The sequence below is a fragment of the Elephas maximus genome, chromosome 13 (genome assembly GCF_024166365.1).
Source record: "Elephas maximus indicus isolate mEleMax1 chromosome 13, mEleMax1 primary haplotype, whole genome shotgun sequence".
Taxonomy (NCBI): domain Eukaryota; kingdom Metazoa; phylum Chordata; class Mammalia; order Proboscidea; family Elephantidae; genus Elephas; species Elephas maximus.
In genome coordinates, this window is record NC_064831.1 from 62904640 (window position 1) to 62920234 (window position 15595).

Consider the following 15595-nt stretch of genomic DNA (forward strand, 5'->3'; position numbering starts at 1 on the left):
TTTATCTGGTGTCTATGGTTCTTTTTGTCAAGGGGACTAACGAAAGTCTGGGTGCTTCTATTCAGGGTGTGGTTGGTCAGACTCCTTAACTGCCATCTCCCCTCTGATGTGAATTCTCTGGTTTGCTTTTTCTCCAAGCTTGGCATTTACCAGAAGGCATTTGAACATCTTGGCAATGCACTGACTTATGACCCTACCAACTACAAGGTATTGCAGGCTGTCAAATCCGAGAGCCTTCACAGAGCCAGTCTCACTGCTCCTACAGGTGGTCTGACCCCAGAAAGCAAGGGGATATCTTCTGCATTTTGAATACCTGAGAAATTACCTGTTTCTTAGAAAAAGTATAAATAAAAGGTGACTCTCTTTATCTGAAAATACAGTAAAGTGTTGGTGCTCTGCTTCTTATCTTCTGAAAGAGCACATTTGTGACATTGTAGTGCTGGTAAAGTTTATGTGTTACTTGGGAAATTAGCAAAGCCTCCACCACTACCGTCAAAAATGGTGAAATGGCTCCCAGATTCCTAGAATTTGAGATTATAACCTTTGTCCACTTGTGACCTTGGGGACAAGAAAGAAGGTGATCAAGTAGATGAATGTCATTGAGGCAGATGAGAGAGACAGACTGTGTATTCAGGATGCATACTTTGTCCTGGTCTAGGAAGCCATATTAGCCTGACTCGGCCAGCTCCTTGTTTGCCAGGAATCCCACCTTGACTCCTTTCCTTAGAGAAATGAAACGGGCTGACACCTCAAGCTCACACACCCTCTGTCCTGTGGCAGAAGGAACTGTAGCTCAAGTACCAAGGACAAGTGTGGTCAGAGGTGTCTCGAGCACTTGGTTACCAAGGAGGAAGTGGGGGGAACAGATTAAAGGCCGTTTTGCTTAAAGGGCCCTGATATTTGAAAATATTGACTACGTTGGAAGAAGGGTACATACAAATGAACTGGGTAAAGCCAGTGACATTTTGTCTTTTCTTTTCCTGTACTGCCCCGAAGAGAGCCGCAGTGGAGTTGAGGGCCATTCCTCATGCATGTTTGTCCCAGTAGCTTGAATATGTTATATATGTCCCTGGAAGAAGCTTTTCAGTCCCATCTATGCTAAGGGGCTGCTGAGTGTCCACACTGAGGAAGGCCACTTCACTGCTACAGCCCTTTGGGATTGACTGAAATATTAACTTCCCCACGCCTTGTGTTTCAGGCCATCTTGGCAGCAGGCAGCATGATGCAGACCCATGGCGACTTTGATGTTGCCCTCACCAAATACAGAGTCGTAGCTTGTGCCATGCCAGAGAGCCCCCCACTCTGGAACAACATTGGAATGTGTTTCTTTGGCAAGAAGAAATACGTGGCAGTGAGTATCTCCTTATGCTTTGTTTGCATTCGTGCATATGGTTACTGGGTTTGCCAAGCTTGCCCCCTATCATCACGTGTCCCCTCGCTCCTGCAGGCTATCAGCTGCCTGAAACGAGCCAACTACTTGGCACCCTTCGACTGGAAGATTCTGTATAATTTGGGGCTCGTCCACTTGACCATGCAGCAGTATGCATCAGCTTTCCGTTTCCTCAGCGCGGCCATCAACTTCCAGCCAAAGATGGGGGAGCTGTACATGCTCTTGGCTGGTAAGAAGCACTCACATGCAGAACCCCCTCCCATGTCTGTCATGAGGGGAAAGTGAATGAAATCGTAAGAGGCCAGGGGCTTGATACCCCGTCATAGCCATTCCCTAGCAGATACTGTGGGAATCTGGATTACTTTCCTAGAGCTTGAAGAAAGATTTAAGAAGGGGAGTCTCGCTCAGAGACTCAGCAGGTTAAATCAGGGTCATCCCTAGTTCACCTCCTTTCGCCGATTTTTTTCTGTTGGCTTGACCATTATTTTTATTCGTATTGAGCCCAACTAAGTCCTGGATTTCACAGAGTACTAAGAGCTTGGGCTTTCGGTGGGGTCCTGCTTCCACCATGTCCTAGCTACACCTCATAGGGCTGATGTGAGGATTCCATGATGAAGCAGTGATATTAACTGTTGTTGTTGTTGTGGATATGTAACTGGTCCACTGTTAGTAATGTTGTTACAGAATTAGTCTCTGGGCGGTCATTCTAAGTTAGGCTATGTTACGTTGAAACCCCTCTCTCCTTTGAGCAGAATGGTAGAGAATGTGGCTCCTTCCTGAAAATCCATTTTATTTCATACAAGTTCAAAAATTGATCACAAAAACTAATGAAGATTCATTAAACACAAACTTTAAAAATTTATTATATAAAATCAAGCATATAAAGTACTGGCAGTATTCTTTCTGGGGGATATTTTTTCATATATTGAGCTTACTAAGCTTCTTAAAATATAAGCTGAAAAGCAGTTTCCATATCCTTATTGATACTGGTCTTCAGATATTTTTGGTTTTTTTTGTCATCACTATGGGATTCTTACAAGATAAAGATAGCAAAAGCAGATTGAGTGGTGGTGGTTTGGGGTTTGCTTGAATACAGCCAGCCAGTGTCCTAAAGGGGATATAGAAATGTAAACAAATAAGCCATGCTGCGAGGTGGCCATCACACTGGGTTTTGACGGAGAAGCTGGAATTCAGTAGTGTAGATTGCGTCGTCGAGGGATGTGTCAGGCCAGGGAGCCGCTGTGAACAAAGGGACGCGGCCATGAAATTGCAGGGTGTGCCCTCCTGTCAGTGGTAGTAGTGGTATAGATTGTGGTGGGAGATGAGTCAGGAAAGATAGTTTGGGGCCACATTATGGAGGCCCATGGTACAGCGCAAGGACTTTAGACTCTATCCTAGAGGCTGTGCTTTTCAACCCGGATTCTTGGATTTCCTCGGAAGTGCCTGGTAGAAGTGAGTTGGTGGTCAGATGGGTTGAGCAGGGCTTCCAGAGCAGCTCTGCTTTTGTTTGCTTTACATAGCAGGCTTCCAGGAAACACTGATTTTAAGAGAGGGGGTCCTCCTGCTACATAAAAGTTTAAAAATCATGGTTGTAGGTGATGGGGAACCAGTAAGGGTTTTTACATAGGATAGTGACATGGTTACATTAGTCTGTGTATCTGCAAGATGTCTGGCAGCCACTGGGGAGAAGGGTAGGAAAGCCTGAAACGACTTGGGCTTGAACAAGGGCAGTGGCAGGAAAGGAATTGTAGGAGTAGGATATGTAGAACTTGACAGCCAGGCAGCTGTGTAGAGAGGATTGATTGTTGGGAGGAGATGACGCTGGGCATCTAAGCTGAGTGACTGAGTAAATGGTGCTGCCCTGAGCTGATGGGGTGAAGGAAGAGCCAGGTGGGGGCTGAATAGACTGTGGTCTTGAAACATTCCTTTTGTTCTCTAAGCTGGGCTTTCCAGCCACAGGGCTCACTTTCTTTATTGCAGTGGCTCTGACCAATCTGGAAGATGTTGAGAATGCCAGGAGAGCCTACGCAGAAGCAGTCCGCCTGGATAAGTAAGCTGCTTTGATGGGAATGGTATTGGGGAGGGTTGGACTCTCCAAAGCCACGAGGTGGCACCATAGCACTGCTGCTGGCTGAGTGAGCCCAGCTCTGCTCTGCGGCCTTTGTACAGAGGCCTAAGTGGAGAAGGATATGGCTCCAGAGCACACAGTGACTCAGCAGGAATTGACACTGGCTCTTTCTGAGAGAATGTTTCCAATCCCATGTTTGGTAGTCAGGAGGTCAGAGAACACCAGAGCTAGCAGTGGGCTGGACGATATGGTGGGACTCTGGGTTCAGTTTAAGATAAACTTGACCCCTTAAGATTTATTTCACTGGCATCTGCTAGAAAGCAGAATTTTCTCCAGTTGCCATCAAATCAACTCTGACTCATGGGACCCATATATGTCAAAGTCGAACTGTGCTCCATAGGATTTTCAGTGGCTGATTCTTTGGAGGTAGGTCACCAGGTCTTTCTTTTGAGGTGCCTCTGTGTGGACTCAGACGTCCAATCTTTAGGTTAGCAACCAAGCCCATTAACCATTTGCACCACCCAGGGACTCCAGAAAGCAGGGTAGGGATCCCTTTCTCAACCCTGCCCTGGGTGGTCTTTGTGGAAGGCTGAGACATCACACTTGGTCCCAATACCTGCTCTGCTTGTTGGGCCATTAATTCCTTGATTCTTCTCCACAGTCCACACTGCACGCATGTCCCCACTTTGCTACGTAATAGAAGACTCTCTACTTACCCAGTTTTGCTTTGCTTTTATGTAATGAGAAGGATCTCTAAATGACCACTTGTTGCAAAGCCCCAGCTCCTTAGAGTCCCCGTCTGTCTGCCACAGGTGTAACCCTTTAGTAAACCTGAACTATGCTGTGCTGCTGTACAACCAGGGAGACAAGAAGGGCGCCCTGGCCCAGTACCAGGAGACAGAGAAGAAAGCCAACCTACTCAAGCACAGCAGCTCTCTGGAATTTGACTCTGAGGTATGTCTTTTATTAGCCCCTAGGAGACATAAGCAAGCTGTCAGGAGACTTTTGAATCAAGCCCAAGTAATCTCAATATAAGGTTTTATAGGCTCATGGCTGTTTTGGCTTTGATGTTGCTGGCAGCATGAGTTTTTCAGTGAATAGCCTGAGAAAAGCTTTCCTGGAAGAAGATAATAATAAAAGGGAGTTCAAGCTTCCCAAGTCATTGTCATTGATATTACAGCTCCTCTGAGTTGAGATCTGTCTCTCTTTATAGCTTCCGCCCACTTTTTCTCATGGAGGAAAAGCAGGAGTTTACCCCAATAATGTACCACAGTTGAATCATAGGGTTTTGAGATCTGTGTAAACTCCCTTGCCATCCATTCAGGGCAATCCGTGTTCTCTGCTGTTTGAGAATGATTTCTTTGGAAAAAGTACTTCCCTCAAATACCAGGACCAGCAGTCACTATTTCAGCTAAAATCCTCTAATGGAAGGCCTAGGAACTGTTGGGTAGGCTTGTCTCTGCTAGTCATGCCTGTGACTCTTCTTTTCTTCCCATGCGGGTACAAGATGGTGGAGATGGCCCAGAAGTTGGGAGCAGCTCTCCAGGTTGGGGAGGCACTGGTCTGGACTAAACCAGTCAAAGATCCCAAATCAAAGAACCGGACCACTTCAGCCAGCAAACCGGCCAGTTTCCAGCAGCCCCTGGGCTCTAATCAAGCTCTAGGACAGGCAATGTCTTCAGCAGCTGCATACAGGAAGCTCCCTGCAGGTAGGAGGCTGCACAAAGCTCCATAAAGACCTAATGGGTCCAAGCCGCATGTGGCAGCAGAGACTGTAGCTTTGAGTAAGGCTTGCACTTTTCAGACTCAGAATATCTCCAGTGTAGTATTGCACAGAGGAGAAGAAAGCCACAGGGTGGCCAAATTGGCACTTTTCTCCTTAAGGTAAGCCGTGTAGTAGGTAACAGGTGCTGTCAGGGTTAGTTGGGTAATCAGTACACTGGGTCTGCAGTTTTCAAGTTTAGAAATATATTGTCATAGTACATTCGGTTACATAGTCCTACTTTAATTTTCACTGCCTCATCGTAAGTTGGCATGGTGTAGGTAAAGGAAGATTTCTTTCACTGACTCATTGAGGGCAAACTTGACTGTTGCTTTAGTTCTTCAGTTATGGTCACCTTCATGGTTGTAAAGATAACACCACAGTCCCACTAGTCCCCGAAAATATGGGGGTTTCCTCCTGAAACTTAGCAGTAAAAATAATGATTTCTTCTAGAATTGTGGAACTGAGAATTCAAGCTATTTGTTTTGTTACTAGGTGCTGGAGGAACACCTCAGCTCACAAAGCCACCATCTCTTCCTCTGGAGCCAGAGCCCACTGTGGTAGCAAGTCCAGCTGATGCGGCTTTTTCAACTGAAGCATCAGAGCAAATAAGAGAAAAATGATGACCCCAGAGTAGGGGTTTCTTTGGCTAGGATGTACCAGATTAGGAAAAGTCACGTGGCACAGGCAGAGAGTAGAGGCCAGCACCATTCCCTGGCACCACAGGACCAAAACAGAATGCAAGGCATGTTAGGATGATGGGCCCATGCAGTCCTCCTCTCTGTGAGCCCCATCTTCCAGGGACTAGGAAGAAGACAGCCCAGGAAAATCCTTTAAGATTGGGAGTAAGACTGGTGGTTCTGTGTATATATGGAGCTCCCAGAGGCAGCAGGGCACGTGGAGCTGTTTGCTGTCGAAAGGAATTTTGTCTCCTGGATGGATGACCCCTTTGTGCAAGAAAAGGCTGAGCCAGACCTCTGCTCAGTAGTCCTGGGATGACAAAGCCTTGGCTAAGCTATATTAGCCCCTAACACAAACACAAATCTTGGATTAGTAATCCAGCTCTAACAGTCTAAAAGGAAAAAAAAAAAAAAAATATGAAAAACAGCTTTGTAAACCGAGGCTCAGCCTGGTGAGTATACCAGCTGCGTTTGCCCAAAGGGAATCCAGAAATTCCTATATTCTGTTCTTGAGAGGGGTCGGAGTCTAAAGCCAGATCATGTCAGTATGATCTTTAAAATAACAAATAAAATAGGAACCAAGGGCTGGTCTGGTATCAGCACCAGGGATATTTAAAAAAAAAAAAAAAAAGAACTCCTTAGCTGAGGAGTTTTATCTAAGACAATCAATGTAACCACTAACCAGATGCTATCAATACATTATCTAAGGTCATTTTTAAAATAAAAATTATGTATTCTCATCAGTCCTTTAGAAAAAGTTGTTTTTCAGGTATAAAAATAAGAAATCGCAATAAAAACTTTTAAAAGAACCTATGATCACAGCTTTCTCTTAACCTATTTCCAAGTCTAGTTTGAAACTGGAGGAGGAACCTCAAGGCCAAGTTCTTACTTGGTGCCAGCATGGCCTCTGCAGCAACCCTCATGGATATTAGGCCAGCAGTTTGGCTATTAGGACCAGTCCCCATTTTGTACTTGAAGTGTCCTTCAGTCACCATCATTGAAGGTGGACTGACCTATCATTAAATCAAACTATGTTTGGAATTCTTTATATTATGACTGGGTTTGTTTTGACATTGTAATTGAAGAAGCAGCTAACTGAGCAGAGGCCTCTTCAGTTCTTATGTCTCAGAAATAAACAGCAGTGTGTCAGAAGTGATGCCCTTGCCCATGCAGCTGGTATGTGGCAGAGATGGGATTTGTACCCTGACCAGTTGAGAAAGCTCACCTTTACATCTGTGTGGAGTCAGGTCTGACTGAAAAGGTCTGATAGCTTGTAAATTAAGACAGAGTTAGAGAGAAGGAAGGAGATATAAGAGGGATTTAGGAGCTAAAATTAACAGAAATTGGAGATTGATTGGATGTTGCAGATAAGAATAGACTAAGAACAGGTAATACAAATCAGAATGAAGGAACATTGAGGGTATAGAACTGAGGGTTAATTGTGGAGTCCAGTTTTAGACATGTTTATCTTTGAGACATCCAAGTGATGATATCCATTGAACATTTGAATAGTTGGATTTCAGGTGTGAAATCTTCATTGAAGATAAAGATTCAGAAATAATTTGGATTTAGGTGATAGCTGAAACCAAATATTTGGCAGAAGTCACCCAAGGAAACCTTGGAATATGAAGATGGGACCAAAGAAGAAAAACCAAATTGAAAGGGAGAAACAAAAGACCCCACAAAGGAGACAGGAGAATCAAGTGATACAAAAGAAAAACCAGGAGAGTGGTATTATGGGAGTCAAGGAAAGAAAAGTTAAGGAAGGGAATGGTCAGTCTCACTGAACCCTTCCAAAAGAGAAGTACTGTTATATCGCCATTTTATAAAGGAGGAAGCTGAGGTTGGGACAGGCAAATGGATTTTCCAACCTAAGTGGCAGGATCAGGATTTGAACCTCAGTCTGGATGCAAAGCTCTTGCTTGTAACCATTAACCGTCCAGTAGTGATGTACTTGTGGTGAAGCAGTGATAGTAACAGAAACCCAAAGGCTTGAAGATTGAGAAGTGAAGATGGTGACACTAGACTACTCTATTTCCAAAAGCTTTGAAGTAAAGGGAAGAGAGGTTTTTAGAGGGCAGAATTCACTTAAAATAATTCATTACTTTGAGAAATTTTTAGCATTTAGGGAGAGAAGGATTAAAAAGGTCTTCTCTTTTTAAATGAAGCATGGTAGAAACTGAGGGAATACAAGAGCAGGGCTCTTTGGTTTTTCCACACTCTTTGGGAGCAGAACATAATGGTACCCTGCAGCCCAGGAATAGCAGTCCACAACCAATACTTTCCATTTTTGTTTGGGCTTAGATTTTCTTTAAAAATAACAAAGAATTCCTCAAAACTCCACTGAAAGTTTCTGTTCTACCTCCTAGTTTGGTAAGTAGCATGGGGTCTTAAAAGCTTGCAAGAGGCCACCCAAAATACAATTGGTCTCTGTTCGTCTGGAGCAGTAGAAGAAGAGGAGACCTAGGAATTGGAGAAAGAAATGGACTACAGGTCTAATTGTCTCCATGAACTACTACCTCCCTTGCCATGAGACCAGAAGAAAAGAATGGTGCCTGGCTACAATTACTGAACAAGGACCCAAAAGATAGATACTGATCAAAAGGAGGAAAAATGTGGAATAGAACATCTGATTTCTGTGGAAACCAGACTTACTGGATTCACAGAGACTGGGGGAACCCTTGAATCTATTGTCCTGAAATGATCTTTAAACCTTGAACCAAAACTATCCTGTGAAATCATTTGCAAACAAAACAACAGTTTAGCTCAATTGATAAAGGATGTTGGCCTTGAATATTTTGAAAGAATTATCTATATGCAATCAAATTGACTAACTCTAAAGCACAGATGAGAACTTTAAGGGGCAGGGAGAGTAAAAGTTAATGGTGGTAGTTTAAAAACAAGAAAATATTCTCTGATGGTTACGAGAGGGGGAGGGAGGAGAGAAGGGAGAGGGATTTTCACTGGTTAGATAGTGGATAGGGATTATTTTGGGTGTACGGAAGGACAACACACAATACAGGCAAGGTCAAGATAACAGGACTAAACTAAAAGCAGTTTCCTGAATAAACTGAATGTTTCCAAGGCCAGAGGAGTAGGAGCGGGGGTCTGGGGACCATGGTTTCAGGGGACATCCAAGTCAATTGGCATAATAAAATCTATTAAGAAAACATTCTGCATCCGACTTTGGAGAGTGGCTTCTGGGGTCTTAAATGCTAGTAAGCAGCCATATAAGACGCATCAATGGGTCTCAGCCCACCTGGAGCAAAGGAGAATGAAAAACACCAAAGAAGGTAATTATGAGCCCACAGTAAAGGACCACATAAACCGGAGACTGCATCGGCCTGAGACCAGAAGAGCTAGATGGTACCTGGCTACAACCAATGATTGCCCTGACAGGGAGTGCAATGAAGAGCCCCTGAGGGAGCAGGAGAACAGTGGGATGTAGACCCCAAATTCTCATAAAGAGACCAGACTTAATGGTCTGACTGAGATTAGAAGGACCCTGGAGGTTATGGTCCCCAGACCTTCTGTTAGCCCAAGACAGGAGCCATTCCCAAAGCCAACTCTTCAGACAAGGATTGGTCTATGGGTTAGAAAATGATAGGTGAAGAATGAGCTTCTTGGATGAAGTAGACACATAAGACTATGTTGGCATCTCCTGTTTGGAAGGGAGATGAGAGAGCAGAGGAGGTCAGAAGCTGGCCAAATGGACACGAAAACAGTCGAGGGAAAGAGTGTGCTGTCTTACTAGGGGGAGAGCAATTAGGAGTATATAGCAAGGTGTGTATAAATTTCTGTATGAGCGACTGACTTGATTTGTAAACTTAAAGCACAATAAAAATTTTTAAAAAGTTAATGGTGGTGAAACAATATGGGTAGAAATAATGAGAATGGTGACACATTGTGAAGAATGTAACCAATGGCAATGGTCTATACGTGTATAAATTGTTAAATGGTTGTATATTTTGTTGTGTATATTTTCACAAAACAAAACTAGGTTTTACCTGCCCAGGCTTTTGGGTGTGTGAATTTGTTCATGGACTGTTGACATTTTAATGATGCTTTGTAGAGCCTATAAGTATGGGAAGTGGTGGTACAAAGCTAACCCTAAGTAGTCTGTGAAAAATTAAGGATATATATTGTAATCCTTGGAACAACCATTTAAAAACAGTGCAAAGAGGTATTGATAAAAAGCCAGTGGTGGTGGTGGTATTAGGTGCCGTTGAGTCAGTTCTGACTCATAGCAGCCCTATAGGACAGAGTAGAACTGCCCCACGGTGTTTCCAAGGAGTGACTGGTGGATGTCAACTGCCGACCTTTTTGGTTAGCAGCTAAGCTCTTAATCACTACACCACCAGGAGATATTAAAATGAAATTCTAAAGGACATTCAGTTAATCCAAAAAAAGTAAGGAAAGGAAGAACAGAAGTACAAAATAGTAGATGGAACAAGAGAAAACAACTAAATGCTAAATGTAGATCTAATATCAATAACTACATTAAAATGTAAATGGACTAAACATTACAATTAAAAGGCAGAGAAAAGAAAAAAAAACAGCTGTGTTATTAAAAGTAAAAGAATGGAAAAAGATACACCATGCAAACTATAGGCAGAAGCAGTCTGGGATGGCTATATTAATGTCAGATAAAGTAGACTTCAAAGGAAGGAGTATTATCAGAGATAAAAAGGGATATTCATAATGATAAAAAGGTCAGTTCATTAGGAAGACATAACAATCCTAAGTGTATGTACCTAACAGCATTGCTTTAATATACATTAATTAAAAATTGATAGAATTAAATCCCCAGTCATAGTTGGATATGTTAGCACTTCCTCTTTCAGCAATTGATAGAACTAAACAAAAAATGAGGCAGGATATAAAAAATTGGAACTGTTCTGTCAATCACCTTGATCTAATTGACATTTATAGAACACTACAGCCTATAACTTCAGCAGACATTCTTTGCAAGTGCATATGGTATGATCAGCAAGACAGGCCATATGCTGAGCTATGAAGTATATCTCAAAAGTCAAAAGACTGAAATTTACAGAGTTATGTTCTCTGACCACAGTGAAATTATATTAGAAATCATAACAGTATCAAGAAAACCCCTAAATATTTGGGAATTAAACACACACTTGTAATAGTCCACAAGTCAAAGAAGAAATCAAAAACTATAAATTCTTTTGAACTAAATGATAATGAAAACGAACAAAAAAAGTTTCTGGGATTCAGCTAAAAGCAGTATTTACAGGAAAACGTACACCTGTACATGCTTATGTTAGAACAAAACAGTAGAAAATCAGTGACATAAGTTTTCACCTTAACAAGTACAAAGAAATAGCAGAAATCAGTGAAGTAGAAAACAGATGTATTAATTAACAAGGCCAATTTATGAAAAAAATTGATAAATTTCTAGCTAACCTGATAAAGAGGAGACATACCAGTATCAGGAAGAACAGGATAGCATTATACATCCTGCAGACATCAAAAGAATACAGGAACGTTATGAACAATTTCACATCAAAAATTTTGACAACTTAGATGTAATGGACAAAATCTTTGAAAGATACTGCAAACCCAAACTGAAGCAAGATGAAATACAAAACTTTAGTAGAATTTGAAATCAAAAGTTACCCCTAAAGCAAACTCCTGGTGGTTTCATTGGTGAATTACATGAAACACTTAAGCAAAATAAATTCAACCTTACACAAATTTTCAGAAAATAGAAGTGTGAGAACTTCTGAACTTGTTTTTATGAGGCCAGCATAAATCTGATAGCAAATCTGGTCAAAGACATTACAAAAATTACAACTCATTATCCTGCATGAATTAGATGCAAAAATCCATAACAAAACTGAATCCAGCAATATATAAGGTTAGTATGCATATTATGATCAAGTTGAGTTTCTCCCAGGAATCCAAGATTCATTTAACATTTGAAGATCAAAATACATGTATTAAAAGAATAGAAGGAAAAAGTCATAATTTCAGTAGACACAGAAAAAGCAATAATAAAAAGCCATTTGTCATAAAACCCCTCAGCAGGTCTGGATTCTGTGAGAATTTGAAATTCTATATTTCCCCCCTTTTGATCAGAATTCATCTATAGAATCTTTTATCAAAATGTTCAGTAATGGTAGCTGGGCACCATCCAGTTCTGGGCTCATGGCAAAGGAGGCAGTTGTTCATGGAGGCAATCAGCCACACATTCCATTTTCTCCTAATCCTGACTCAAGGAGCCCTGGTTGCACAGTGGTTAAGTGCTCATCTGTTAACTGAAATGTCGGTGGTTCAAACCCACCAGCTGTTCCATGGGAGAAAGATGTGGCAGTCTGCATCCGTAAAAATTACAGTCTTGGAAACCTTGTGGGGCAGTTCTACTCTGACCCACAGGGTTGATATGAGTTGAAATCAGGTTTTTCCTCACTTTCTTCCTCTGTTGCTCCAGGTGAAGAGAGACCAATTGGTGTAGCTTGGACAGTCGCTTGCAGGCTTTTAAGATCCCAGGCACTATGCCACAAACTAGAATTCCAGACTTTTTGGAGCCCTTGAGGCCGGAAAACCCCCAAAACTACTGCCCTGAAATAACCTTTAAACCTTAAACCAAAAATAACCCCTGAAGTCATCTTTAAACCAAACAGTAGTTTAGCTTAATTAGTAAAGAACATCTGCCTGGAGCATTGTGCTCTTTAAAAAAAAAAAAAAAGCCTATATAGGATCAACACCCTTGTGTCTGTTAGTTTGTCATACTGTGGGGGCTTGTGTGTTGCTGTGATACTGGAAGCTATGCCACTGGTACTCAAATGCCAACAGTGTCACCCATGGTGGACATGTTTCAGCTGAGCTTCTAGACTAAGTCTAGGAAGAAGGACCCGCTGGTCTACTTTTGAATTTAGCCAGTGAAAACCTTATGAATAGCAGCAGAACACTGTCTGACATAGTGCTGGAAGATGAGCCCCCCAGATTGGAAGGCACTCAAAAGACGACTGGGGAAGAGATGCCTCTTCAAAGTAGAGTCCCCAGTGATGTGGATGGAGTCAAGCTTTTGGAACCTTCATTTGCTGATGTGGCACAACTCAAAATGAGAAGAAACAGCTACAAACATCCATTAGTAATTGGAACGTGGAATGTACGAAGTATGAATCCAGGAAAATTGGAAATCGTCAAAAATGAGCACATAAACATTGATATTCTAGGCATTAGTAAGCTGAAATGGACTGGTACTGGCGATTTTGAATCAGACAATCCTATGGTCTACTATGCTGGGAACGACGAAGAGGAATGGTATTGCATTCATTGTCAAAAAAGAACATTTCAAGATCTATCCTGGAGTACAATGCTGACAGTGACAGGATAATATCCACAAGCCTACAAGGAAGACCAGTTAATATGACTATTATTAAAATTTACAAACCAACCACTAAGGCCAAAGATGAAGAAATTGAAGATTGTTACCAACTTCTGCAGTCTGAAATTGACTGAACATGCAATCAGGATGCATTGATAATTACTGGTGATTGGAACACGAAAGTTAGAGACAAAGAAGAAGGATCGGTAGTTGGAAAATATGGCCTTGGTGATAGAAACGATGCCAGAGATCATGTGATAGAATCTGGCTAGACCAGCAACTTCATTGCAAATACCTTTTCTCACCAACATAAATGGTGACTATACACATGGACCTTGCCAGATGGAATACAAAGGAATCAAATCAACTACATCTGTGGAAAGAGACGATGGAAAAGCTCAATATCATCAGTCAGAACAAGGCCAGGGGCCGACTGTGGGTCAGACCATCAGTTGCTCAGATGCAAGTTCAAGTTGAAACTGAAGAAAATTAGAACAAGTCCGTGAGAGCCAAAGTACGACCTTCAGTATATCCCATCTGAATTTAGAGACCATCTCAAGAATAGTTTTGACACATTGAACACTGATGACCAAAGACCAGATGAGTTGTGGAATGACATCAAGGACATCATACATGAAGAAAGCAAGAGGTCATGAAAAAGACAGGAAAGAAAGAAAAGACCAAAATAGATGTCAGAAGAGACTCTAAAACTTGCTCTTGAATGTAGAGTAGCTAAAGCAAAAGGAGGAAATAATGAAGTAAAAACTGAACAGAGGATTTCAAAGGGCAACTCGAGAAGACAAACTAAAGTATAATGACGTGCAAATAGCTGGAGAGAGAAAATCAAAAGGGAAGAAGATGCTTGGCATTTCTTAAGCTGAAAGAACTCTAGAAAAAACTCAAGCCTCAAGTTGCAATAGTGAAGGATTCTACGGGGAAAAGGAAGCATCAAAAGAATATGGAAGAAATACACAGAGTCATTATACCAAAAAGAATTGATCAACTGCCAACCATTTCAGGAGGTAGCATGTGATCAGGAACCAACGGTACAGAAGGAAGAAGTCCAAGCTGCACTGAAGCACTGGCAAAAAACAAGGCTCCAGGAATTGACGGAATATCCATTGAGATGTTTCAACAAACAGATGCAACTCTGGAAGTGCTTACTGGTCTATGCCAAGAAATTTGGAAGACAGCTACCTGGCCAACCGACTGCAAGAGATCCATATTCATGCCTATTCCCAAGATGGTGATCCAACTGAATGCAGAAATTATCAAAAAATATCATTAATATCACACACAAGTAAACTTTTGCTGAAGATCATTCAAACGTGGCTGCAGCAGTATATCTACAGGGAAGTGCCAGAAGTTCAAACTGGATTTAGAAGAAGACATGGAACCAGAGGTATCATTGCTGATGTCAGATGGATCCCAACTGAAAGCAGAGAATACCAGAAGGATGTTTACCTGTGTTTTATTGCCTATGCAAAGGCATTTGACCGTGTGGATCATAACAAATTATGGATAACATTGCAAAGAATGGGAACTTCAGAACACTTAATTGTGCTCATGAGGAAACTGTACATAGATCAAGAGGCAGTCATTCGAAGAGAACAGGGATGCTGCGTGGCTTAAAGTCAGGAAAGGTGTGCATCAGGGTTGTATCCTTTCACCACACCTATTCAGTCTGTATGCTGAGCAAACAGTCCAAGAATCTGGACTCTATGAAGAAGAACGGGACATCAAAATTGGAGAAAGACTCATTAACAACCTGCATTATGCAGATGACACAACCTTGCTTGCTGAAGGTGAAGAGGACTTGAAGCACTTACTGATGAACATCAAAGACCACAGCCTTCAGTATGGATTACTCAACATAAAGAAAACAAAAATCCTCACAGCTGCTCAAATAAGCAACATGACAAATGGAGAAAAGATTGAAATTGTCAAGGATTTCATTTTACTTGGATCCACAATCAATACCCATGGAAGCAGCAGTCAAGAAGTCAAAAGACATGTTGCAATGCGCAAATCTGCTGCAAAAGACCTCTTTAAAGTGTTGAAAAGCAAAGATGTCACCTTGAAGACTAAGGTGCGCCTGACTCAAGTCATGGTGTTTTCAGTCCCCTCATATGCATGTGAAAGCTGGACAATGAATAAAGGAAGAGTGAAAACGAACTGATGCCTTTGAATTGTGGTGTTGGCGAAGAACATTGAATATACCCATGGGCTGCCAAAAGAACGAACAAATCTGTCTTGGAAAAAGTACAACCAGAATACTCCTTAGAAGCAAGGATGGCGAGACTACATCTCATAAGCTTTGGACATGTTGTCAGGAGGGACC

The 15595-nt window shown here is 41.9% G+C and overlaps 1 protein-coding gene across 3 annotated transcripts in view; it reads left to right on the forward strand.

Moving 5' to 3' along the window:
- The window catches only part of BBS4 (Bardet-Biedl syndrome 4), a 43145-nt gene extending 32787 nt beyond the window's left edge, over positions 1-10358 (forward strand). The window contains exons 10-16 of one of the 3 annotated variants that reach the window (XM_049852677.1): positions 139-207; positions 1199-1351; positions 1448-1619; positions 3371-3440; positions 4271-4412; positions 4966-5167; positions 5716-10357. In XM_049852677.1, the coding sequence (XP_049708634.1) occupies positions 139-207; positions 1199-1351; positions 1448-1619; positions 3371-3440; positions 4271-4412; positions 4966-5167; positions 5716-5843 (936 nt within the window). In that variant the 3' untranslated portion in view covers positions 5844-10357. Of the gene's footprint in view, positions 1-138; positions 208-1198; positions 1352-1447; positions 1620-3370; positions 3441-4270; positions 4413-4965; positions 5168-5715 lie in introns of all 3 variants that reach the window. The other 2 variants (XM_049852679.1, XM_049852678.1) reach the window with 2 other exon arrangements.
- Positions 10359-15595: the final 5237 nt, after the last annotated feature.